The 24,987-nt window shown below is 41.8% G+C and overlaps 2 protein-coding genes across 9 annotated transcripts in view; both read right to left on the reverse strand.

The window, feature by feature from the left end:
- The window catches only part of LOC142659323 (5-aminolevulinate synthase, erythroid-specific, mitochondrial-like), a 34,582-nt gene extending 24,976 nt beyond the window's left edge, over positions 1-9,606 (reverse strand). The window contains exon 1 of the mRNA XM_075835342.1: positions 9,540-9,606. The gene's annotated coding sequence lies outside the window, so the exon portion shown is untranslated. The remainder of the gene's footprint in view (positions 1-9,539) is intronic.
- The window catches only part of TREX2 (three prime repair exonuclease 2), a 31,055-nt gene continuing 7,879 nt past the window's right edge, over positions 1,812-24,987 (reverse strand). For 2 of the 8 annotated variants that reach the window (XM_075835343.1, XM_075835344.1), the window contains exons 4-10: positions 23,668-23,729; positions 23,408-23,517; positions 21,412-21,567; positions 19,960-20,050; positions 18,862-19,071; positions 18,228-18,339; positions 13,163-13,681 (exon numbers count right to left, since the gene is read on the reverse strand). In XM_075835343.1, the coding sequence (XP_075691458.1) occupies positions 13,614-13,681; positions 18,228-18,339; positions 18,862-19,071; positions 19,960-20,050; positions 21,412-21,567; positions 23,408-23,517; positions 23,668-23,729 (809 nt within the window). In that variant the 3' untranslated portion in view covers positions 13,163-13,613. Of the gene's footprint in view, positions 2,709-6,807; positions 7,032-9,539; positions 9,716-13,158; positions 13,682-18,227; positions 18,340-18,861; positions 19,072-19,959; positions 20,051-21,411; positions 21,568-23,407; positions 23,518-23,667; positions 23,730-24,010; positions 24,096-24,987 lie in introns of those variants that run through there. The other 6 variants (XM_075835347.1, XM_075835345.1, XM_075835349.1 and 3 more) reach the window with 6 other exon arrangements.

The following is a 24,987-nucleotide window of genomic DNA, read 5'->3' on the forward strand; positions in this document are numbered from 1 at the left end:
TCCTTCCTTCATGGTAGGAACTCCCAGGGGAACCCATCACCTCTTCAGCAAAGCAAGATGCAGTTTATTTGCAAAATTTAGAATACCATTGCTTGCCCGCTAGCACATAGGATATTAATACCAACCTATAACTTCATGAGACGTTAGTGTCCAGTCCCTGATAGTGAGTGGTATATAATGTCCCGTACTTGATGGTCAGTATATACAGTGTCCAGTCCTATGGTCAGTGGTATAAAAATTGTCTAGTCCATAAAAAGCGAGCGGTATTTACAGTGTCCAAACAGCGGAGGGCACCTGTGCACTAACCGTACATGGGCCCTTTGAATCAGAGCTTATGTCTCTCTAAGGGTATGTGCACACGGCTTATTTTCTGAAGTTTTTCGGGCCGTAAATGGCCGAAAAATCGGAAGCAGAAATCCTCCAAACATCTGCCCATTCATTGCAATGGGAAAATGGGCGTTTTGAAAAACGTCCGCATAAAAAAAACGTCCGCGAAAAAGAAGTGCATGTCACTTCTTGAGCCGTTTTTGATTGAGTCTATAGAAAAACAGCTACATAAACTGCCCGAAAAAACGCGAGTTGCTAAAAAAAACAAAAAAACAGCTCCGTATTTTCAGAAATTTTTTAGTTTGTGTGTGCACATACCCTTATAATATATGAAATGTATTCACTATTCTAATAGACAGTGGACCCCCTTAAATACCAGGCCTCTGTGCAGCTGCCCATAGTGTCCAGACCCTAATAGTGAGTGGTGTGTATATAAGTATCCAGTCTCTAATGGCCAGTGGTATATAGTGTCCAGTCCCTAATCATTATCGGTTTACACCTGACAGTGAGTGGTATATAATGCGGTGGCATGTACAGCCACCAATCCCAGATAGTGAGTAGTATATAATGTCCTGAGGTATACGCACTGACCGGTGTCTCATAGTCAGAGAGAGATATATATATATATATATATATATATAAAATATATTTAAGCAACTTGCGTCTTTTATGGACAATTTTGGAGCTGTTTTTCTATTGAGTCAATGAGAAACGGCTCAAGAAGTGACATGCACTTCTTTCTACGAGGCGGTTTTTTACGCGGCCGTTCTTAAAAACGTTTACGGCCCCAAAAACGGCTGAAAAAAGCTCGTGTGAACATACCCTAATACAAAGTATTTATGAGGTCTTGGTTTTTCGTGTAAAACAACCCGTGCCTGGTGTTCTGTGGTATATCCTGTGTGGTCTTCACTGTTCAGTCCTCTCTCCGGCTGAATATGTAATCATTAATATATTAGAATATATAGACCATGTATAACATAGTAGAGGAGTCATTTCTTTGCCTGTTTACCTGTGTATCACAAATATTCTGCACCCAATGTGGTGTTTGCTCACTGCAGATGTGTGATAAAACCACATTTCATAACATTTGGTCATGATAGGAAGTGAAGGAAACCTCCCCGGACGTTTGGAGACATGGTATTAAACGTACGGAACAACAGATGAATATGATACATAAAAACATTCCATAATCATTTCTTAAAAAACAAATAGGACTACGACAACCAATTATAAGCTTGTCTTAAAGGGGATGTCCACTTTGGAAAATGTCACATGGCGGTGTGCTGATTGCTGAGGGTCACACTGCGGAGAGTGACATCAATGGGGGCAACCGGGTCTACCAGAGTGAGCATGCTCAAGATGGACAATCCCTTTAAAAACTGGAATCTTGGTTACCAGAAGGCCAAATTAGAGATGGCAAATGGGGCAATTGCGCTGGAGCCTCCACCAATCCCCATTTAAAATAATTCAAACAGCTGAACATCTTCAATCTAAAGCCTTTATTTGGAACATATAATGCTTGTTAATTAATGTATTCACTTTGCTCTGCGGCCCGCAGACAGCACGGAGAGTCCTTTCATCCTAAAAGAAGAGGGAATCTTCACCTAGAATGGGAGGGGGCGCCCACCCAATGTTTTGCCCAGGAGGCCGTCCTTATTTGGCCCTGGGTTCCTATGAGCTCATGCAGTATTTGTCAGTTATATGTACATTGGTCTTATCTGCTCCCATGTCTTGTAACTGGCCACATCAAGAAGTTGTCTTGATTGGCAAATGAAAACCAAGATTAGGGTCAACACATCACCCTCTGCAAAGTGAGAATAATTAGGTTCCTTTCCAAAGCTTCGTCTATATATTTCCGCCAGGGTATGTCTTCCTTTGATATACTTGGAGCTTGGTTGATCAAGGTTTCGGAAAGCTTGGAGAGAATCCAGGCACAACATGGTGCCCGGAAAATCTCCATTTTGTTGCAGTAGCTCAGTCTTCAAGAGGGGAAAGTCATAAAAAAAGCCATTATGGGCGACCAGACAGACAGGTTTCGCCTGACGATTGACAAACACATTGATCGCGTTGATGACATTTGCATCAAATTTTTGCTTCTCGCTGCTGTTGAGATCTTCATTACTGAGGCCGGTGATATTGGAAGCTCCTTCAGTGAGGGGTTTCCCTGGATCCACACAAAGACATAGCTTGTCCATAACCCGTGGAAGCTGCACTTCTCCTGACTCATTGGTTACTGGGTTCTCCAGAGAGGACACGTGGATGGCAACCAGACAGAGCTCGGTTATTTTTGGTAGATCTGCAGTTAGACCTGTGGCTTCCAGGTCCAAGAAGACAAAGGTTTTCGCCAGTCCATCCATAACTGAGGCCTGTGATAGAATATTCTGGAAAATACAAAATAATAGGCCGGAATAACTACACGTGACTTGCTCATGAATATCTACATTTTCTATGGTTATCTCAAGCCTCAGATACCACTAATGGTACAATCATTCTTGTTATTGAGCATTTCCTATTTAACCCCTTAACGCACCATGACGTAACTGTACGTCATGGTGAGCAGTAAGTTCGCGCACCTTGACGTACAGTTACGTCAGTGCTTTGACAGTTAACCGCCGCGCGGCGCTACACCGCAGCGGCGGTTAACTGTGCAGGGTGTCAGCCCTGCTCTCCCCGTTGCCGATCAGCGGCCTGTCGCCGCTGATATCGGCAGTTAACCCCTTAATTGCGGCGCTCGATTTTGAACGCCACAATTAAGGTCTTTAGCGCCGATCGGCAGCCCCCATGTGAAATCACGGGGGCTGGCGATGGTACCCATGGCAACCGGACGCCAGACAATGGCTTCCGGGTTGCCATGTACAGAAGCCTATGAGGACCACCCCGAGGGTGGTCGTCGTAGGCTTCCTGTCAGTGTGACTGTCTCGTCACAATGACAGTTGAAATGCATTACACTACGTGTGTAGTGTAATGTATTCCAGCAGCGATCAGAGCTGCAAGTCTAAGTGTCCTCTAGTGGGACAAGTGAAAAAAGTAAAAAAAAAAGAATAAAAATGTTTTAAAAAAAGTGTAAAAATAAAAGTTATAAGTGACATAAACAAGAACTGCTTTTTTTCCTATAATAAGTCTTTCATTATAGGAAAAAAAATGAACACGTAAAAAAAAAGTACACATATTTGGTATCACCGCGTTCGTAACGACCCCAACTATAAAATTATTTTTCCCGCACAGTGAACGCCGCAAAAAATAAATAAACGAAAAACAATGCCAGAATCACTATTTTTTGGTCACCACCCCTCACAAAATATGTAATAAAAAGTGATCAAAAAGTCGCATGTACGCCAAAATAGTACCGATACAAACTACAACCCGTCCCGCAAAAAACAAGCCCTTACACAGCTTTTTTGACTGAAAAATAAAAAAGTTACGGCTCTCAGAATATGGTGACACAGAAAATACATTATTTTCTAAATAAGTTATTTTATTGCTCAAACGCTGCAAAACATAAAATAACGTATATACAAATGGTATCGCCGTAATCGTACCGACCCGCAGAATAAAGTATAATAGTCATTTATAGCCCAGGGTAAACACCGTCAAAAATAAATAAAAATCATTGTCAGAATTGATGGTTTTTGGTCACCTGGCTTGCCGAAAAATTGAATAAAAAGTGATCAACAAAATTGCATGTACCCCAAAATGGTACCAATGAAAAATACAGATTGTCCTGCAACAAATAAGCCCTCACACGGCTCCGGTGGTGAAAAAATAAAAAAAGTTCCGGCTCCCAGATTATGGCGATGCAAAATGTGCAGAGTGTTCCAAAAGTGGATAAGATCGGGCACCATTTATCCGCGCGACACCGGCCACATATCTGTGGATTATTATTTATTTACCCCATTATTATACCCTCTTATTATGCCCCTGATGTACTCTGCCCAGCCTACATGTGCCCCAACATTATAAACTGAAATACCAGCAAAACGCCAGAGCTACTACCAAGCAAAATATGCGCTCCAAAAGCCAAATGGCGTCCCTCCCTTCTGAGCCCTACAGCGTGCCCAAACAGCCGTTTATGTCCACCGATATGGCATCGTACCAAAAAATGGTACCAATAAAAACGACAGCTCGTCCCGCAAAAAATAAGCCCCCACACCGCTCTATTGACAGAAAAATAAAAAAGTAGTGGCTCTTGGAAAGCGGGGAGGAAAAACGAAAAAGCAAAACATGAATCAGTTCGTAAAGGGTTAATTACTTTCTAATGAAAAAACATTTATGACCACATGTGGGGTATTGCCGTACTCGGGAGAAATTGCTTTACAAACGTTGGGGTGCATTTTCTCGTTTATCCTTTGTGAAATTGAAAAAATTCAACATTTTAGTGGAAATAATGTTGATATTAATTTTCACGGCCTAATTCTAATAAATTCTGCAAAAGACGTGTGGGGCCTAAATGCTCACTAAACCCCTAGATAGATTCCTTAAGTGGTGTAGTTTCCCAAATGGGGTTACTTTTGGGGGGCTTCCACTGTTTCTGTCTCTCAGGGGCTTTGCAAATTCGACATGACACCCAAAAACATTCCAGCTAAATTTGAGCTCCAAAAGCCAAATAGCGCTCCTTCCCTTCTAAGCCCCGGTGTGGGTCCAAACAGTAGTTTATTACCACATATGGGGTACTTACGTAATCAGGAGAAATTGTTTTACATATGTTGGGGTGCTTTTTCTCCTTTATTCCTTGTAAAAATTAAAAATGGCTACCTTTTTTCAGAAAAAAAGTAGATTTTCATCTTCACATACTAATTCAAACAAATTTAGCAAAAAAACTGTGGGTTCAAAATGCTAACTATACCCATAGATAAATTCCTTGAGGGGTATAGTTTCCAAAATGGGGTCACTTTTGGGGTGTTTCCACTGTTTTGGCAGCACAAGGCCTCCTCACACCTGACATGGTACCTAAAATATATTCTAATAAAATAGAGGCCCAAAATCCACTAGGTGCTCCTTTGCTTCTGAGGCCTGTGTTTCAGTCCATGACCGCGCTAGGGCCACATGTGGGGTATTTCTAAAAACTGCAGAATCTGGGCAATAAATATTGAGTTGCATTTCTTGGGTAAAACCTTCTGTGGTACAGAAAAAATTTATTACAAATGAATTTTTGAAGAAAAAAAATGAAATTTGTAAATTTCACCTCTACTTTGCTTTAATTCCTGTGAAACGCCTAAAGGGCTAAAATACTTTGTGAATGCTGTTTTGAATACTTTGATGGGTGCAGTTTTCAAAATGGGGTGATTTATGGGGACTTTCTAATATATAAGGCCCTCAAAGCCATTTCAGAACTGAACTGGTCCCTGAAAAAATAGACTTTTGAAATTTTCTTGAAAATATGAGAAATTGCTGCTAAAGTTCTAAGCGTTGTAACGTCCTAGAAAAATAAAAGAATGTTCAAAAAACGACGCAAACATAAAGTAGACATATGGGAAATATAAACTAGTATGTATTTTGTGTGGTATTACTATCTGTTTTACAAGTAAATACATTAAAATTTAGAAAAATGCTAATTTTTGCTAATTTTCTCTAAATTTTGGCGTTTCTTACAAATAAATATTGAATTTAATGACAAAATTTTTTCAGTATCATAAAGTACAACATGTCACGAGAAAACAATCCCAGAATCGCTTGGATAGGTAAAAGCATTCTGGAGTTATTACCACATAAAGTGACACGTCAGATTTGCAAAAATGGGGCTGGTCCTGAAGGCCAAAACAGGCTTAGACACTAAGGGGTTAATCCTGAAGCGGCTTCATTTCTGGTGCTTCCTGATTGCGAGACCCAAAACAAGCCAGTGCAGCATGGAGAGGCAGTCTTTAGTATAGCAGATAGAACTTCCTGTGACCACTTCAGTGCATGGAGCTATGTTTACACTGAAGGAAGAGATGCAGTTACTAGGCAACCAGAATTCCCATTAATTTATGATTCACTATAAGCTACAATACATTATCCCATAAGTATGTGTAAAATAAACAGTGTGACGATCGCCGATCTCAGGTCACGTCACAGGGGTGAACTACACTACTGAGTTTATTAATTGACCTCATAAATCCACGCCCACCTACTCTAGATGACAGGATTATGCTAAATTACTCCCGTAGTTTCAAACACCCCAATAATTTATACCACAGTATGCTACCACCACCTATACTTATCTAGGCAATAGGGGCCTAAGTCTCCCTTAACACCAGTTCCTATAACACAGGTTATCTAAATGGAACATAAAATACAGGTAACGTTCCTCACCTTCGGAAGATTGAGTTCTGTAAGACTACAAGGAAGAGACTTATAAATATTTCAAATTTAATACACAATAGTGCAGTGCAATAAAAAAAATAGATGTCAGATTAAAAGATTAAAAAAAATATACATACAGTTACAATGCAATCAACAGTTTATGAAAATAAAAGGGATAAAAGAAACAGAACAAAACCTTACTGATGTACAGCGGCGATATCCTGGCTGTGGGGACAGCTGAAAATATGGGCAGTCACTCCAACCGAGATATGGATCCCCAACGACTGACACTGACCCTCACTTCTACTGGCATTTTAAACCCAGTTTTTCCCCCCCAGTTCACTGGCTGGTGATGTCACTGAGAGGCTGGTGATGTCACTGAGAGGAGGCGGTTCATATGATAATGAAGTGTACTCCTCCCATTACACAGTTGTATTTCTATAGAGAAACATAAAAGTGATCATGTGTCCTTGCAGGAATCCCCTAGAAATATAATATTACCTGCATTCACCTGTGCAGACATTTACCAACCAGGGCATATCAAACACCACTATAATAGGCCCATGTTTTTAGCCAATAGCCAATCCCAGGTAGTTCCTCTGAGTGTAGGGATCTGAAATTGACATATATATGAGGGCTATTTCCCCTGATCATAACTAGCTATGTGGGTCATCACAAATATCAATTATGATGGGGTTTGCCTTGATGTATCATATTTTCTTTGAACACCATGCCATTCTCCCATGTTTCTCTTGGTCACACCACAGGCACCCATTTGCATAGCTTTAGATGTTTAGTCAGGATGTTGTTTGGGCAATTATTTCTCACTGTGGGTGAGAATCCTATATAAGGCCAAATACAAGCCTTGGTGACAAATTCGTAATCAGCACATCTCACACCTTGGTGAGGAAAGAGCCAATGAAACATTTGTCAGACAGTGGACATCCTTTGATGGCCAAAGATCTGCATTTCTTATGTAAATCAGTCGTATCTTCTGTCAGAAGGAGTTATGAAATGACCTCCTAATAACCTACTTTTGATTCTCTTACCTAGAACACCACAAACAGCAATAAAAAAAAAGATTTGTGCAATATTTGTACATGAAGGGGACGGTCTCATTAAAAAAAAAAACAGTAAACGGTGTTAATGTTGGGTTTGGCAGATTTGTCATCATAACTAAATTGGATTCGTTTTACTAAACAATATATAACGGAGTCCATGAAGACTCTTGGGTTCCTGAGGACCGTAGCTAGAAATAGTTTTAAAGGGGTCGTATCATGAATAAAACCCCTACCGATATGCCCCATTAGTATTACCCATGTCTCATTTGGAGGGACAGTCCCTACTTTTGACCCTAATCCCTCTTTTATTTTTTTAACCTGATCAATAGGTTTTAATTAGTATCACATACAACCCAAATACCTTTTCAAGCAATATTATCAAAAACTGTAGGAAACACCCAACACATTGGACTCCCATGCGATCAACTTTCCCTTCCAAAGCTGACGGTACTTTATAATCTCTTATTAAGGAAATCACATAGAAATACGTAAGTGATGTAATAAAAAATCCTCAAGCAGCGCATAGGAACTGGAGTGGATGGGTCGGCAGATCAAGATCAGGCATTTGTGGCATATCCTGTGACAATGCCATAAATGATTAAGGTGGCAATAACCCCGTTTTGCCTTGTGCGGCGGCCGCTTGCTGCAGAATTTAGATAGGGACTAGTGGATTCTGGTAAATGGGAGTTCGGGAAACAGACAAGAAAGAGCTGCTCGGCTATTTCTCTAAACTATTGAACAAAATGGTAAGAGAGACGCATGAGTCTCTCCAGTAGTCCCAGCCTGGATTCTACGGCCAGCGGTCACCGCACAAGGCGAAACGGGTACCGCGGTTCTCGATATAAGTGCAGGTTCCAGAGCTGGGACCTGCATCTATCAGACATTTATGTAAATCCTCACGGCTTTCGAGATCTCTGCTGGTTGTTATTCAGCAGGTACAGTCACTGTTTACTTCCAGTGTGTCAATCACATGACCAAGGACAGAATTGTATCCACTGGAGGTAACAATGAGTGTTAGTACTGAACAACAACAAGCAGAGATCTTGAAAACTTTGAGGACGTAATACAGAAAGTATATTGGAAAATTGAATAAGTTAATTTTACAGAACAGAACATTAATTTGCTGGAACGGCACAACTCCTTTAAGGACGCTGCAGGCTACAGTATGTGGGCATCGTATCAGCCGATCAGTGTATATCAAGAGAAGATAGGAACACATACAGGTGTAGCAGAGTTGAATTGGTCATTCACTTTTTTTTAGGACTTTATTGTTAATTCACTGTGATGACTCTGAAATGATGCAGTCCCATGTAAACCCACAGAACGCATTGTCCTATCCTGGTAAACTGGAACACAAGGCAAAGAATACATGATAACACAGTGTACCAAATCCATGCCCCGCACATCTCTATGTACTATTCTCAGAACAAAGACTAGAACAATGTCACAACTGTTCAGTTTCTGCCGACCCACCACCCTGTCACACTACGGTTTTTCTAGATAATGTTAGAAGCTGGCCTTTACAGCACTCTATATTACTAGAGCCTTGACTAGCTGGGGACTGATTCACTTTGTAGGACTAATTAAAAAAAACAAAAAACCCCAATTAGGAATTACTAGTTGAGCAATTTCCTAAAATATAATATAAATGTGCTTTAACCAAGAGACCACCACTGGTAGTAAGCAGCATGCGGCTGCTGCAGAGCGACTGTAAAGTTTCTCCGCAGTTCTCCGGGTCATTACTCTCTATAGAGATCCTCATAACATTAGGTAGTTGCTATTTAAGCGATTGCCCGCTATAATTTTTAAAGTGTCTTCAGACCTGGATAGATGACCTGACCTCACACCATTACATCTACTCTCATTACTTACATTTTGCTGTGCCATATATTTAGGATTTGACCTGTTGGAGATCCTGGTTTCGCTGCTATCATTGATGTCTTTGTAGGGACATGCGTGGACATGTTTATATAGTGTGTGGTCCACTCCCAGAGAGAGTAGGACTGGACGTACAGGAGCGTCATCCATAGAGCTCTGTGTAAACACCCTTCTGCATGTTTCTCCGGTGACGAGGAGCCAATCAGACAGACACTTCCTGCTGGCCGGAGATCATCAGCGAAGTTTCATTTCAGCTCAGAGAAGACAATTTCACAATGACAAGAGACGACTGTACAACACAAACATTTATAGAAAGCGGTTTCCAAATGACAAAACATTATTGGCATGGGTGGGGGGGCCTGACAGCTGAGACCCTTAACCCTTTAGTGACCAACCTATATTGGGCGTTCGTGACCAAGTGATTCTGTATTTTCATTGTGACATTCCAAGAACCAGAACTTTTTTGATTTTTCGCAGAAATAGCCGTATGAGGGTTTGTTTTTTGCTGGAATTTTTTTTATTTTATTGTTAATGGGGTACTTATAACTTATTGATTGACGTTTATTAGTTTTGGGAGGAGGGGGGGGGGATGTAAAAAACAGAAATTCTGACATTCTTTTTTTGGATCTTAAATTTAGTTTACCGGGTAGTATAAACAACAATAACTTTTTTTGCACGTCATTCCGATGATGGCGATATCCAATTTATATAGTTTATTTATGCACAATAAAAAAAACGTTTTTTCTTTTTTAAAGTATTTGTTTTTGTGTCGCCAAATTCTAAGAGTCGTTACATTTATTTTTCCGCCAACGTAGGTGTATGAAGGTCTTGTATGCAGCGGGATGACTTGTAGTTTTTATTGGTATTATTTTGGGGTGCATACCACTTTTTGATCATTTTATATAACTTTTTTTGGAGACGGGTTGAAGAGAAAACAGCAATTCTGGCATTGCATTGTTTTTGATTAATTTTACAGCGTTCTCCGTGCGGGTTAAATAACTTGAGTTTTTTAGTTCGGGTAATTACGGGTGCAAGTGATATCGGGTCGTATAGGACAATTAGAACGCTTCTGGCTTGTGAGCAACACAGTCCCTGAAACTGACATAGTGTTCTCACCCTAGCACTGGCCATAATTCAGAACTCAGTGCTCCTGTAGGGTTAATCAGTCAAAGTAGGGCATAGGTGCCAGTCTGGCCAGGGGTCGCTCTTTTCACGGTGGTTACTCTATGACCAGTTTTAGGGACGGTCGCTCACAATCCAGAAGCGTTCTAATTGTCACGTACAGCACGATACTTGGTAACAGAGTTACAACCCAAATACTAAGAAACCGGCAAACGCCTGCTCTACGGCCATCAGCAAAATACAAAAATATCATCTAAAAATGTTTATGACAATAACCTATCTTTATGTTTATCGTTTTGACTCTATACAATAACATTTATATTTTAGCCTTACCATATATCAGGGGTCTCAAACTCGGCCGGGTAAGTGGGCCGCATATAGAAAAAAATGGGAAGTTGATGGGCCGCATTACTTTCAAATTTGATACAATACAAAATTATTGTTAACCAATTAGTTATTTGAACTACTATAACACTACATTACTATAATACTAATACTACATTACTATAATAATAGCGCTAGGTTTAAAATTTGAGATATTTCTCCACGTGGTTATTTCAACAATCCAGCGTTCCAGTTTAAGCGTCGCTAAACGCAGTCCGGCGGCTCAGTTAGCAGCTAGTAGGCTCTTCCTGGGACTCCAGCAGTGCCCCTGACATCACTGGGACTCCCGCTCTGGGGAAGCCCCTGACATCATTGTCGATGTATGGACACCGATGTCAGGGAATTCGACAGAGTCCCGGAGCAGAGCCGATACTAGCGCTCTGCCCAGGACTCCGACTCGAGGAAGCCCCAGACATCGCTGTTCATACGTGGACAGTGATGTCAGGGAATTCCAGAGTCTCGGAGCAGAGCCAATACTAGCGGCTCGGTGTCCCACGGGCCGCAGATGACAGCCCCAGGGGCCGCGTGCTTGAGACCCCTGCCCTATATGGTATGTTCACACAGGGCAGATACGCTGCATAAAAGTACACAGCGTATCTATTCTGGACGCCGAAGGGAGTTCCGGCTGAAAAACCGCACCAAATTGTCGCACAGTTTTTCAGTCAGAATGTCCGCTGCAGAAAATAGCAGATAAAAAAACCCTGCCTTCTGGGATTACGTTTCATCCCATGTGACCGCGGCAGCAGTCACATGGGATGAAACATCATCAGTGGGTGACGGGCAGGAAGCAGAAACAGAGAGTTCTGGGTAAGTATGAGATTTTTTTTCTGATTTAAAATCTTTGTGGTGGAATCGCAGCTTTTCCGCCGCAAAAATAAATAAATAAATAAATCGCAATATCTGCTTTTTGTTGCGGGTTTTACCTTCCTATTGAATTCAATGGGGAAAACCCGCAACAGAAAAGCAGCGATTCTGCAACATAAGTTGACATGCCGTGGATTAAAAAAAAACCCGCACTGAAGGTAAATTTATTAACTTTTTTTTTTATGCTGTTTGTGGATGAGATTTGTTCAAATCTCATCCACTTTATCGCTACAGTAACACGCTGCGGATTGTCAGCAGTGAAAGCCATTGCGGAAAATCTGCAGTATTTACGCTGTGTGTGAACCCGTTCTTATTGAATTTGCTTTATCAGGCAAGGCATATAGTTATAGGTAGTGGCAAGGTATTGCTACACTATGTCCATACGGTCATAGGAGATGACTATAATTATGTTGTCATGAGGGAATATTACAGATCAGAAAACACGCCCTACCTATAAACGTGAATCATCAGGTGGAGCACAGGTGGAGTGATGTGGCAGGAATAATAATGAGTGATACTGGCTGTGATTCATTCTGTCATTTATCTGATCTGTGAAGATTACAGAACGGCTATTTATAGGACACAAACATATATTGGAAATGCACCATAGACATGAAGATACATAGAAATGTATACAATCTGTAGTTGGCCAATAAATATGGAAGTCATATAATCACATGATGTAGCCTCCCCTTGATGGCAGCGAAAGGGAAACAAGTCACTGCTGTGGATCCCGTTCACTTGTGCCGGAGCACAACAACTCCACAGCAACATCATGGAACTGATGATCATTCAACACACACAGGGCCATACTTAGGAAACTAAAAGTGACGCGATAAATGAATCTGGATGTCCCTATTTCTTCTATAGTTGATCGAGGGGGGCCTGAGTCTTACTACACACTGATGGTCTTTCCTAAGCTAAACCAACTAAATGGTAAAAGCTCTTCATAGGGTAAAAACATCCTGGTTTCACACTATGCTGTGGGTGCTCAGGTGATGGAGTGATGCCAATAGGCAGGTACAACACTACTTGTAAGTGTTTCATGGAGATGCCACCGATGTCTAGACACCCATTCCTGGCGGCTCACCAAGGCATGGGTCCAAGAGATGTAGAGCGATGATCGGATCTTATTTTTGCCATTAGATACAGCAGCGTTAGTATATGGTCATTTGGATAGCAAGTTCATAAAACACATAAATGGGATAAAAATAAAACATACACGTCGTAGTATAAATATTACCTTTATTACAGCTATAGCAGGCAATCCGCACGCATGACCTGGTCTGTGTCTTCTCTGTGTTTTGCTATGTATAGATCACGGATACCAGTAGCTTAAAGCCTGATGGCCAAGCGAAAGGAAAGCTTGGATTAGTTTATGTGGCTTATACATCGGGAAAGTCAGGGGAAGCAGATACTGGTCTTCCTTGCCCAAAAGAAACAGTGTGAAGTACTTGCAATTATTAAACATTATATGTAGATTATCCAACTGTGAGAAGATGTTCAGGCTCTAAATGCAGATCCATTCTTCACGCTACAAAATCTGCAGCAATTTATAATGTGTCCTCTATGGATTCAGGCACCACTTCATTTTAAGTTGGTCAAAGATCATCAAGTTTCTCTTTATTTCCGATATAAAATTTCAGGTGGTGAAGCTGCCACTCGAAGCCAATACTTGTCACAACCACAAGTCGCCCGTCACTTGTTTTCTTGGAGTGAACTGTGGAATAGCTCATAGTTTTGCTTTAGTTCCTTGATTTTCTCATCTACATAGTGAATTGGAAATAAATAAACAACTTACTAGAAGACAAGCGAAACACTCTCTCGGGACTAGAAGACAAGCAAAACACTCTCTCGGAACTAGGAGACAAGCAAAACACTCTCTCGGGACTAGGAGACAAGCGAAACACTCTCTCAGGACTAGGAGACAAGCAAAACACTCTCTCGGAACTAGGAGACAAGCGAAACACTCTCTCAGGACTAGAAGACAAGCAAAACACTCTCTCGGAACTAGGAGACAAGCAAAACACTCTCTCGGGACTAGAAGATAAGCAAAGCACTCTCTCGGAACTAGAAGACAAGCAAAGCACTCTCTCGGGACTAGAAGACAAGCAAAGCACTCTCTCGGAACTAGGAGACAAGCAAAACACTCTCTCGGGACTAGAAGACAAGCAAAACTCTCAGCATTTGGGATATTGTTGAAAACAATAAAAAGGATAAATATTGTGCCATACAAACATGTTCCACCTTTTGATTAGTGCACCTTTGTATACCTTCACCTGTATACACAGAGCATTATTCTCCTGATGGTGGAAGCAAATCCTTTAGTGCAAATTGCAGACACCCAGGTAAAGCGCCACTTTCTGGGGCTGCCCAGCAGTTTACATAAATGTAATGTGCTCAACCCAGAAGTAGAAGTCCTCCGTCTCGGGATAAAGTGAAGCACTTATTACAGGTATGCTGGATCCTGGGCGGCTGCTACCCTGTAGATCTACACAGTGGGCTGCCTCTGAACCAAGCATTGCGAATAGAAACAAGTGTCAGAAATCCACCTGGTCTCTGCTAAGCGACTGCCTAATACGTCTGGGGTAAACAAGAATAGAGAGAGGAACCTCCAGCTCACCTTTGTTGCATGTGTGGTATTCAGTGGTCATGCATGGATCCTCGTGTCGGCACACGCACACGCTTCAGCCATGATTAAGGACGCTCGTAGCGTCTGAAACGCGTAGGCTTTCTTTCAACACTACAACTTTCCTTACACTACCAGGATGTCACGCAGTGTATCCAAGTCCTGATTTTAAATAGCCACTTTACTGGCCCATTAAACTTGGAAAATCCTTTCCATTTTATTGCAATTCTCGTGCTGGATCCAACCTTGGTTTTTCTAGTCTTGCCTAATACGTCTAGCTGCATGGCTAATAAACGTTAATCTTTCATACGTCTTTTTTGGACCATATGCTTTGCTATTTTAGGTTTTGTTATGTTATTTGACAATGTAACGTTGTTTTTGTCCTGGGCGCTTTAAATTGGAGGTGCACACTAATGTATTTAGCGTCATATAGATCCTATTAGCAGCTGTGGAGTTGCCATCCAGCACAACGGTACATGGTTGTGCAAAGATCATTAACATACAGTATTTTAAGGCTACATTTACACGTTGTGTATTTTGCTGCGGAAAATATGCAGCAAAACCGCAAGAAATTCGCAGGAAAAAAGGCAAAACGCACTTGAAGGTGCGTTTTTCGATGCGTTTTCATGCTGCGTATTTTGGTGCAATTTTCCTGACTAGGCAGATAGAATTGGCAAGCAGAAACTCAAGATAAATCGATATGCTGCGGATTCTAAAAAGAGCACCACAGGTCAATTTCCGTCCTGAAAAATACTGCAGCGCGTTCATGTGATTTCCTGGAATCTCATGTACTATGTTGGCACTGCATTACGCAAAACCGCACGTAATACGCATTGTGTGCATTGACCCTAATTGTTGATGTGATGGTTGCACATACTATTAGATGCGTTTAATCTTTCTTTAGCTTCAGTGGCAACTATAATGGGTTCCTGGACCCATCTCAATTATTTTTATATTTTATGTTGAGAGTCTTTGACAGATGTCTTTTTGTATGCATGGTATTCGTGTGATAGATAAAAGGTATGTAATTGGCTGCATTGTTGTAACATAGAGGCTTTTTCCATGCAGTGGGTGGTGACTGTCTGTCCAGAATCATGCTGTGGAGAAATTGCTATTACTATTTAGACACAGAGCATGAATAAAAAAAAACAAAGAAACATTAAGGCCTCCTACACACAACCACATTGGTTTTCCAGTCCGCAAAACTACGGGTCCATTGCACAAGAGAAAACCTTTGTTGTGCATCAGTGTGTCATCAGGATTCACAACTATTTCACCAGTATTGTGAACACGCAAATCCGGACCGAAAAATGACATGTCCTGAGTTTTTAACCTGATGGATTTTCCTGTACTCAATATAGATCCCCTGGTGGAGGTCACTGAACACCAAATAAATTTGTGGCGTACTCTCCCTTTATGGTAGAATCAATTTATTTAAAATTATCCATCTCCCCAGGTTCCTGTATTTTTTCCATGTGTGTCCAATACTATTGCCAAAACAGTTCTTTACTCGTATGGATGGTATCCATATATCCATATTCCCCCCAGATTTGCCCTCACCCTTCTTCAAATGTTTAAGCCCATTGGTGGGATGGCAGTGCCCCACCTCTACTTTTATTATTTTGCCTCGCAATTGGTATATGCACCTTGATGGATTGACATTTTTTATGGGTAACGCTGCTACAGCGTTTGCGGGGGCGCTCATGAGCTCTTAGGAGAGCCTCACCAGCTCATTATGTAGATATAGGATGCCATGCTCAATGGGCCTCCCACTTCAAAAAGGTTGCCCGAGTGTGACAGATTAAGCATAAGGTGCCTGCAGATCCCGCTGCCTCCTCATACTCCCCTAGAACTCCATTATGAGGCAAACCTCATTTATCCCATATGGAGTCTTTGCCTGGGGCGGCACTGTGGGCGGGGGCCGGGATTAAATTTGTGAGCCAACTTTACTCTGTGGATACTGGATTGGTGTCATTCTCGGATCTTAGGGATCGATCTGGTATATCCAAACATGCTTTCTTTCACTAGTTTGCCTCCCGAGCACCTAACTTCTCTTACTCTAAGTTGGACGACCTCTTGGGCTCCCTGGACCTCCCTAAAACTCTGACACAAATATACGCTCTATTGCAAATGGTGGGACCTCGTCCCTTTGATAAAGCTTTCTCCGGGTGGAGTGGTGATGTCCCAGAGTTGTCGGATGAGGAGTGGCGAGAGGTGGAACGATCCTTCTTTGATACTGCTGTGAGTGCTAGGGATTTCCTCATCCAGTTCAGATTTCTACATAGAATCTATTATACCCCAATACGTCTGAAAAGAATTGCTATTTCCGATTCGGATACATGCTTTACATACCAATCGGATGTTGGCACATATTTTCACTGTACATGGCTATGCCCTAAGATCTTGCCCTTTTGGTCAGCGGTTGTTGAATTTCTACATGATCTTGTTTTCTAGGATTTTAGTCCCTCAAGTTTGTCTGCTAGGGATGATAAATGAGTGGCAACAGAGGTTCCAAATATTGTCCATTGGCTTTAGCTTATTAATAAGTATGTACCCCTCTACCAAAAATTGTATATTCATAGGAACTGTCCTTATAAGGTTGTGAAGATCTGGGCCAGATGGAAGAATACGCCTGAAACAGCGATCACATCCTTACCTTGTTAGGAGTAGATATCCGGGATTGGGATGAGTCAGGGGGGATGGATGGATGTTTGTAGTACGGCTGTGTTGTGTGTCTGCGTTTGACCGGATTGGTTGTTCGTATTAGCATGCCTCTTCTGTTCCCGCTCTCCTCCCATGGGAGGTAATTATCATATAACAACAGACTGATCTTCCACCAAAAGAGGTTTTTTTTTTTGCTAGCCAACCAAGGCAGATGTTTATTTGTCACAATCTACACTTATGATGTATTGTAAAAATATAAATAAAGCATTAAAAAAAATATAATAATGCGGTAAGTTACGGACGCAAAATGCACGGTCATGTGCATGAGGCCTAAAAGAAACGTCCAGGATTGGAAGAAAATGCTGCCACACCTGCCCACAGGTTGTGTGTCATACTGCAGCCCAGCCCTATTCACTTCAATAAAGCTGAGCTCCATTACCAGACACAACCCACGGGCAGGTGTGGTGCTGCATTTGAAGGAAAGCAGCCATGTTTTTTAATCCTAAACATCCCCCATCCGGTAACACTTTTTAAAAGGGGTTTTCTCACACTGGTCAGTTATGGCAAATGGTTAGGCGATGCCTTAGCTCACTGATGGTTGGGGGTTTGGCCTTTGGGACCCCCACCGATCCCTAAGACTAAGGGGCAGCAATGTAAGTAAAGAACACTAGTCCACTTCAGCAGACTTATAATAAAGATTTTCTACTTTTTCAAACTTCTTTTGAGATCTATGGACTTCTTTTGAGATCTATGGACTTCTTTTTCTCTTGTTTATATATGTGTTATACTATAAAGCTTTTTTCAGATTAAATGGACAGTTTTCCGTCTTGTACTGTGGATATTTTTTGAATTTATTTTGGCAGCTGCCCTTTCCTTCTGCTGATTGGGGGGGGTAAATATTGAATAATAAAATAAAAGAGTTATCCACATTTTTTTCTTTTTCAGTGAGATCCCAGGTAGATTACATACAGAACACGCACAGGCTTTTCATTTTTATCAACCTTAATAAAGTTACTTACACAATGTGGCCATGCTGCCTCCTCCCCAGCACTCTTTAGCTTGCTGTCTTTTCTTCACTACTCCTTCTATCGCACTGGAGGTTTCTGTAAACTGAGCAATTGCCTCCAGCTCCTGAGAAGGCAATGACAAATGGATGGATGATATTAGAAATTGAGATATCATTGATCAGAAGTTTCTGCTACTGAATCGGCAACACATTCTAAGCCCACAGCCATGTATTTGATTGTCATTTCAGATTTGCAGTTGGAAAACCACTTTAAGGCTGGGTTCAGACGAGCACATTACGTCCGTAATGGACGGACGTATTTCGGCCGGAAGTCCCGGACCGAACACACTGCAGGGAGCCGGGCTCCTAGCATCATAGTTATGTACGGCGCTAGGAGTCCCTGCCTCTCCGTGGAACTACTGTCCCGTACTGAAAACATTACAGTACGGGACAGTTGTCCTGCAGAGAGGCAGGGACTCCTAGCATCGTACATAACTATGATGCTAGGAGCCCGGCTCCCTGCACCGATTTCGGTCCGGGACTTCCGGCCGAAATACGTCCGTCCATTACGGACGTAATGTGCTCGTGTGAACCCAGCCTAAAGGCTTTACATCCAGACAAAGTAAAGAACGTACGAGTGGACATACCTTGCTGCATGTAGTCAGTAACTGGTGAACGGACTGGAAGAGAGGACCTGAGTGGCTGATCTGAGGTGCTGCGTGTCCGCAGTGTTCTTGTAGTTCATTCTCATACACCTGAGTGAACGATGTAATGAGTTGGTGGAAGTCTGTCAGTACCACGCTTAGCTTCTGAATAATCGTTTCCTCACCAGGCACAGATCTGCAGAGGAAGGGGCACTGCGGAGAAATAAGACATAACATTGCACGGCAAAAAATGTCAAGATCAAACCATATGAACTCATACGAGCAACATTGGTTTTCTTTAGTAATGGGGAGTAAAAAAAAAATAAAGGATTGGGAAAGAAGATGCGATTGTGTTCTGCTTTTCAAGGGACACATTGCACCACAAAAGAGCTACTTGTTAACATCACATGATCCCTTTCAGAGCTGCTGACTGGCTGAGATTAATCACGTGATAGACCATGCAACTCGAAAGAAAAAATGTATGAAAAGGAAACTTTCTATTCAGCCCCCGGTTCTACATTTTCGAGGGTTTTGAGTGGGTGCAATTGCACTCACAAGTATGACTGACTCTATTAGGGTATCCTACCAATGTGATTATTTGGATAGGTCTATATAGTGACAGGTTCTCTTTAAATTTGTCAAAAACAGGAAACACGATGACAACTGAAAAGTATCAATATGTATTTCTAAAGTATAGCGATACCGAAAGCTTTTACACCCACAAAAAAAATTATAACCAAGAAGTAAATTAAGCGCTATGGAGTAAGGGTCCTTTTACACGGGCAATATGGACCATGAGACAGCTCGTGGATCGCCGCTCGTTTGCTCCTTTCACAACGAGCAGTAATTGAGATGGTTACTACGATCGCTCGTCCTCATACATTTTCATGTCAGCAGCACGTCTGTTTATACAGGGAGATGTGCTGACGACAATAATATTTAGCGCTGCAAAAAACGATACGATCAGCAGATGAATGAGCGTTTGCTCGTTCATCGGCTGACCATTGCCCTGTTTACACAAGGCAATGATTGGGAACGAGCGTTAATATGAAAACTTGTTTGCCAGATCACTGGCCCATCTGCGTCACACACATACAGTACCTCTTGTTTAAGATCTTCAAGACTCAGTGAGATTATCTGTAACTCTTGGATGTGGTCACTGATGGCGTTATCCTTGCTGCATGGAAGTGTCCTGGGTGAACAATGCAGATATTATAGATAAACAAACCAAAAAGCTAATGCCTCTGTGTGTACACAACCAGAAGGGATATCATAGTGGCTGCTGTTACTAAAACCAACAGTAATACACACGAAAAGGGAGAAGTGCAAGTCTGGATAACGGAACAGTAACAAGGGGAGCTTACTGCATACTGTGTTATTACGGAGGTCAATGTATGAACAGTATGTTGTAAGCTCCCCCTAGTGGTGGTAGAATATTATCATTTAATTCTATGGCCATAGGGGTTATGGGGCTCTGTAACAGAAATCTGACATGCCATTAAGAAAAAAAAATGGTGTTCGAGGGTGGACATTTACTTTCAAGCAGCAAAAAGAAATGTATTGAAAACTATAAGGGTGTGTTAACACAGGTCGGATACGCTGAATAAAAGTACACAGCGTATCTGATCTAGAACGCATAGGAAATGCTTTCCAAAAAACCACACCAAATTGTGGCGCAGATTGTCGCCTGGAATTGCCACTGCGGAAAACAGAGCAGAAAAGAAAGCAAATACTTAACTTCACTGCCGTTGCCATAGTGAGGCGTCCCACGTTCTCCGTGCAGCCCGGCTTCCTGGGATTACGTTACAGCCCATGCTACCGCTATAGCCTGTGATCGGCTGCAACAGTCACATAGGATGAAACGGCATCGCAGGTGGTCGGGCTGCACGGAGAACAGCAGGGGAAGAAGGAGCCGTTGCTATGACAACACCAGGGCGGGGTATAGAATGTTAAATTTAAACAAAAAGTTTATTTTACAGATTGCAGCGGAATCGCTGTTTGTCCACAGCAAAAAATTGCAACATTTGCTATTTGTTGAGGCTTCTACCTCCCCATTGACATGCTGCGGATTAAAGAACCGCACCACAGGTCAATTTAGAAACATTTTCGCAGTTGATTTTTAACTGCAGCCAGTGGATGAGATTTGTTCAATTCTGATAGTCTGGCACCGGGTTCTGGCACAGGACTGCAAAATATTCCTGAATCTCAGATAACCAGTCACGATACTATAAATCAGGAGGGACAGGAGAGAAGCTTATAGTAGGTTTACAGGTGGGTGGCCAGTAGACTCACTTTTAAGCTTCAAAACGGCTGACTATAGTTACAGCTTCATGTCCTTAGTCTGATTCTTTTGCAAAAACAGCGCCTCTCTTGTCAATGGGTTGTATCTGGTATTGTAGCTCAGTTCCATTCACTAGAATGGGGATTAGCTGCAAGATCAGAACACAGCTAAGAGTGGCGCGGTTTCTGAAATCAATCCCAGACAATGTATGGAGCCACTTGATACAGAATATGCTACTACTTATGTACAGCTAGGATTCCCACAAATACTACCGTTTCTGCAGTCCCTCCGGGACTAAAAGAGGCTTCAGGTCCGCAGGCCAGGGATTGCACTCTGGTGCCAGGGTTGCTTGGAAGTGAGGACTTGAGAATAGTTCTTTTAGAAGCTCATCATTCTCACGAGCATAAATACCAAAGTTGTTATCACTGCTGCGATGAGGGAAAAGAAGATGCTGCATTACAAAGAGAATTTTGCAATCAAAAGGTTACACAGTTAAAATGATGACAGAACTGCTAGCCATATTAAAAGGTGTTGTCCCATTAGTAAATGTTAATGGAATACAATTCAGCATTAAAAATTAGTATTATAATTTACCTTAAATTACAAAAATGCTCCAGTCGTGAGATATTCCATTTACTTCATTATAATGGCGCCCCCTGGTGTTCAATCTGTATAGTAAAGTGCATGTCCTGCTACTGAGTGGATTAAAGTCTATGTACACCTTTGAGGGCTTTTTTTTTTTAGTCAGTGTGATTAATGTAACTTAATCAGTTTTTAATTAAAAATATGTTTTACTTTTGGAGATGCAGCTCATAACATAGATGTGATATATTACAGGTGGATCCTGCGTGTCGACCCTCCGACACTGAACCAGTGAGGTCCGCGGGACTGACGGATTCAGTGAAAAGCCAACGATGCAGCCGTTCTGTATAGAAAGAGATTGTCTTGCACTATATTATGTCTGATTTATTTTTTTAATTCTGGGACAACCCCTTTAACGGCTTTTTAAAGCCATTTTTTGAATTTTCATTTTTCACTCCCCGCCTTCCAAGAGCCATAACTTTTTTATTTTTCCGTCAATAGAGCGGTGTGAGGGCGTATTTTTTTGCGGGAGGAGCTGTAGTTTCTTATGGTACTATTTATAGTTCCATATAATATACTGGGAAACTGGAAAAAATTTCTTTGCGGGCTGAAGTTGGAAAAAACTGAGATTCCTCAATTGGTTTTTGGGTTTAGTTTTTACGGCTTTCAACGTGCGGTAAAAACAACAACTTATCTTTATTCTGTGGCTCAATAAGGTTACGGTGATACCAAATGTATATATTTTTTTAATATTTGACTACTTTTATTGATAATAAAATTTTTGTTGAAAAAAAAAAATTTTGGGTGTCGCCATATTCTGAGACATAACTTTTTTCACCGATTGAGGGCTTATTTTTTGCGGGACGAGCTGTAGTTTTTATCGGTACAATTTTTTGGTACGTAGAACTTTTTGATCACTTTTTTTTATAAGAAAATTTTTGAGAGCCAAGTTGACCAAAAAACAGCGATTTCGGCAGTTTAATTTTTTTTACGGCGTTCACCGTGCACATTAAACAACGCTATATTGTAATAGTTCAGACTTTTACGGACGCAGCGATACCAATTTTGTTTACTTTTTACATGAGGGGGAAAACGGGAAATGTTTTTTTTTTTTTTTTTTAACTTTCAATATTTAAGGGCTTAGCAGAGGCAGAGTGAAGGCAGTCCTGGGGGCCTTCATTAGGCCCTTGGGCTGCCATAACAACCGCCGTCACTGACCGATCTCACTGCGGGGTGGGGATGAGCGGTCAGTGGGTGCCGCCCTTCTCTTTCCAACACCTCAGATGCTGCGGTTCCGATTGATCGCAGCATTTGAGAGGTTAAACAGCCAGGAACAGAACAATCGCTGCTCCCGGCTGTTAGTCCCGGGTGTCCGCTGTAAAAACCAGCAGACACCCGCAGCATATGGAGCACGCTCAGTGCGTGCCCCAAACATCACCCCCCGCACCTGGACGTAATAACACGAGTTAAGGGACGTATGAGATTGGAAATAGCGCCACACTTGTCCATGGGCTGCGTCTGGTATTACAGCTCATCCGTATTTACTTTAACCCTAAATCCTCCTATAGCTCGGTGGTTGGATGGTTAGAGGTTCTCAGGTGTGAATAAGGGGACACAATGGGGTCTGTATCAATGATATGACCGTCACAAGTACCATTAATGTAGATGATGAAAACATTCACTTACCCCTTAGTCACGGACTGCGGCTCAGAGTTGCTGGACACTTGATCACAAGTCTGAATAACATCCAGTAAGTGCCCCATGAAGGACAGCTGTCTGCTTGGACTGACATTCCCCTATGGGATATATGGAATTTTTATTAATGGAAACCAGTAAGGATACCACATTTTTAAACACTCTACCATTTTAGAACATATACATTGCTGTGAAAAAAGATTTGCTTCTTTCTAGAGAACCCTTTGAATACAGAATAGTAAATCACTTACCTTTATGAGGTCCAGGTCTTCTGGATTACACAACATTAGATCAAAGCCAAGCTTTGCCATTTCTGTAGAATTCATAAATTCAGGCATTAATAAAGTTACGGAAGGCAGTGACCAAATGAATATAAACACTGCCGCTGACTGTTGAGACATCATTTTGTTCACAACAAATTACGCCATTTACACCAGTAAAGATTTTCAACTTAAATCACACATCGGATCTCGATGAACTAAAGATTCAAGTGTTCCCATAGTTATTTTGAGCAGTATATATGTATATACACGCACACAAACGTAGACCCGCAATATAATATTTCCATGCAACACAACAGCTCCTATACTTTACCTGAAGCAGGAGGAGGTCCCTCATCCAGCTTGTTGTTCTATCCCAATAGTAGAAACCATAAACCCGTGATCAGACAACAGCTATAGACGGTGTGTGGAATAGAACCTACGTTCAATGACCTAAACCGATTACATGACTATGCGGAATGTTTGGTTTTATTTTTGTAGCTCCTCTTAGTATAGTCTGAAAAGTCAGAGCATTTGGGTTGCCTAGTAACCACTTGACTTCCCGTGAGGGTGACAGCCCTTGGAGTACGTGCTACTTGCACAAAAGTGGTCACACAAGTTCTATCGGCTACAGAAGAGACTTTCCCTACACAAGATTATTATAGGATCAAATCCCACTGTCAACAGGAATCATGCAACTTCAGGACGAAGGAGACAGGACATGTGGGGGAGGGGAGTGTAGAAAGAAGTTAAGATATTTGAGGTCTGCGTATTAAGATGAAGGCTTGGTGATGTATTGTGTAGCACGAAGGGATGGGACTCAAAGGCATTTTCCCCAGGATACGCTAAAAGTCTCTCATGGGGGTCGAGATTCCCTCCTGTATTCAGCCACCGCCCCCCTTGGCTTGCCAAACTAAGGTCAGGAAATCCCTGATCATCTAATAGGTAGAGGCCCCGGGGGTGGACTCCTACCTGTCAGAAACGTATGGTATTTCCTGTGGATATAGTCCTCTAAAAGAAGAGAGTTCATATACATTGTTTATAGGGGAATAGGAAATCTAAAAACAAAAAAAAATCTGGATAAGGAGTAGTTATCTGAAAGATGGAGAAGTTGTGACACAAAAAATGTGGAGGACGTGGTGGAGCCGGTGTCACTCTATTGCTACGTGTCAAAATGACCGGAGCAGCGGAGCCACAACAAAGCCGTGAACTGCCCAGAGATGAAGACGGCGGGAGCAGGAGGGGATGGATGTGTGTTATGAGAGTTCACTTGTTTTTATGCACAATGGCAAGACCTTGGTAACCTTATTT

The sequence above is a fragment of the Rhinoderma darwinii genome, chromosome 8, assembly GCF_050947455.1.
Source record: "Rhinoderma darwinii isolate aRhiDar2 chromosome 8, aRhiDar2.hap1, whole genome shotgun sequence".
Classification (NCBI taxonomy): domain Eukaryota; kingdom Metazoa; phylum Chordata; class Amphibia; order Anura; family Rhinodermatidae; genus Rhinoderma; species Rhinoderma darwinii.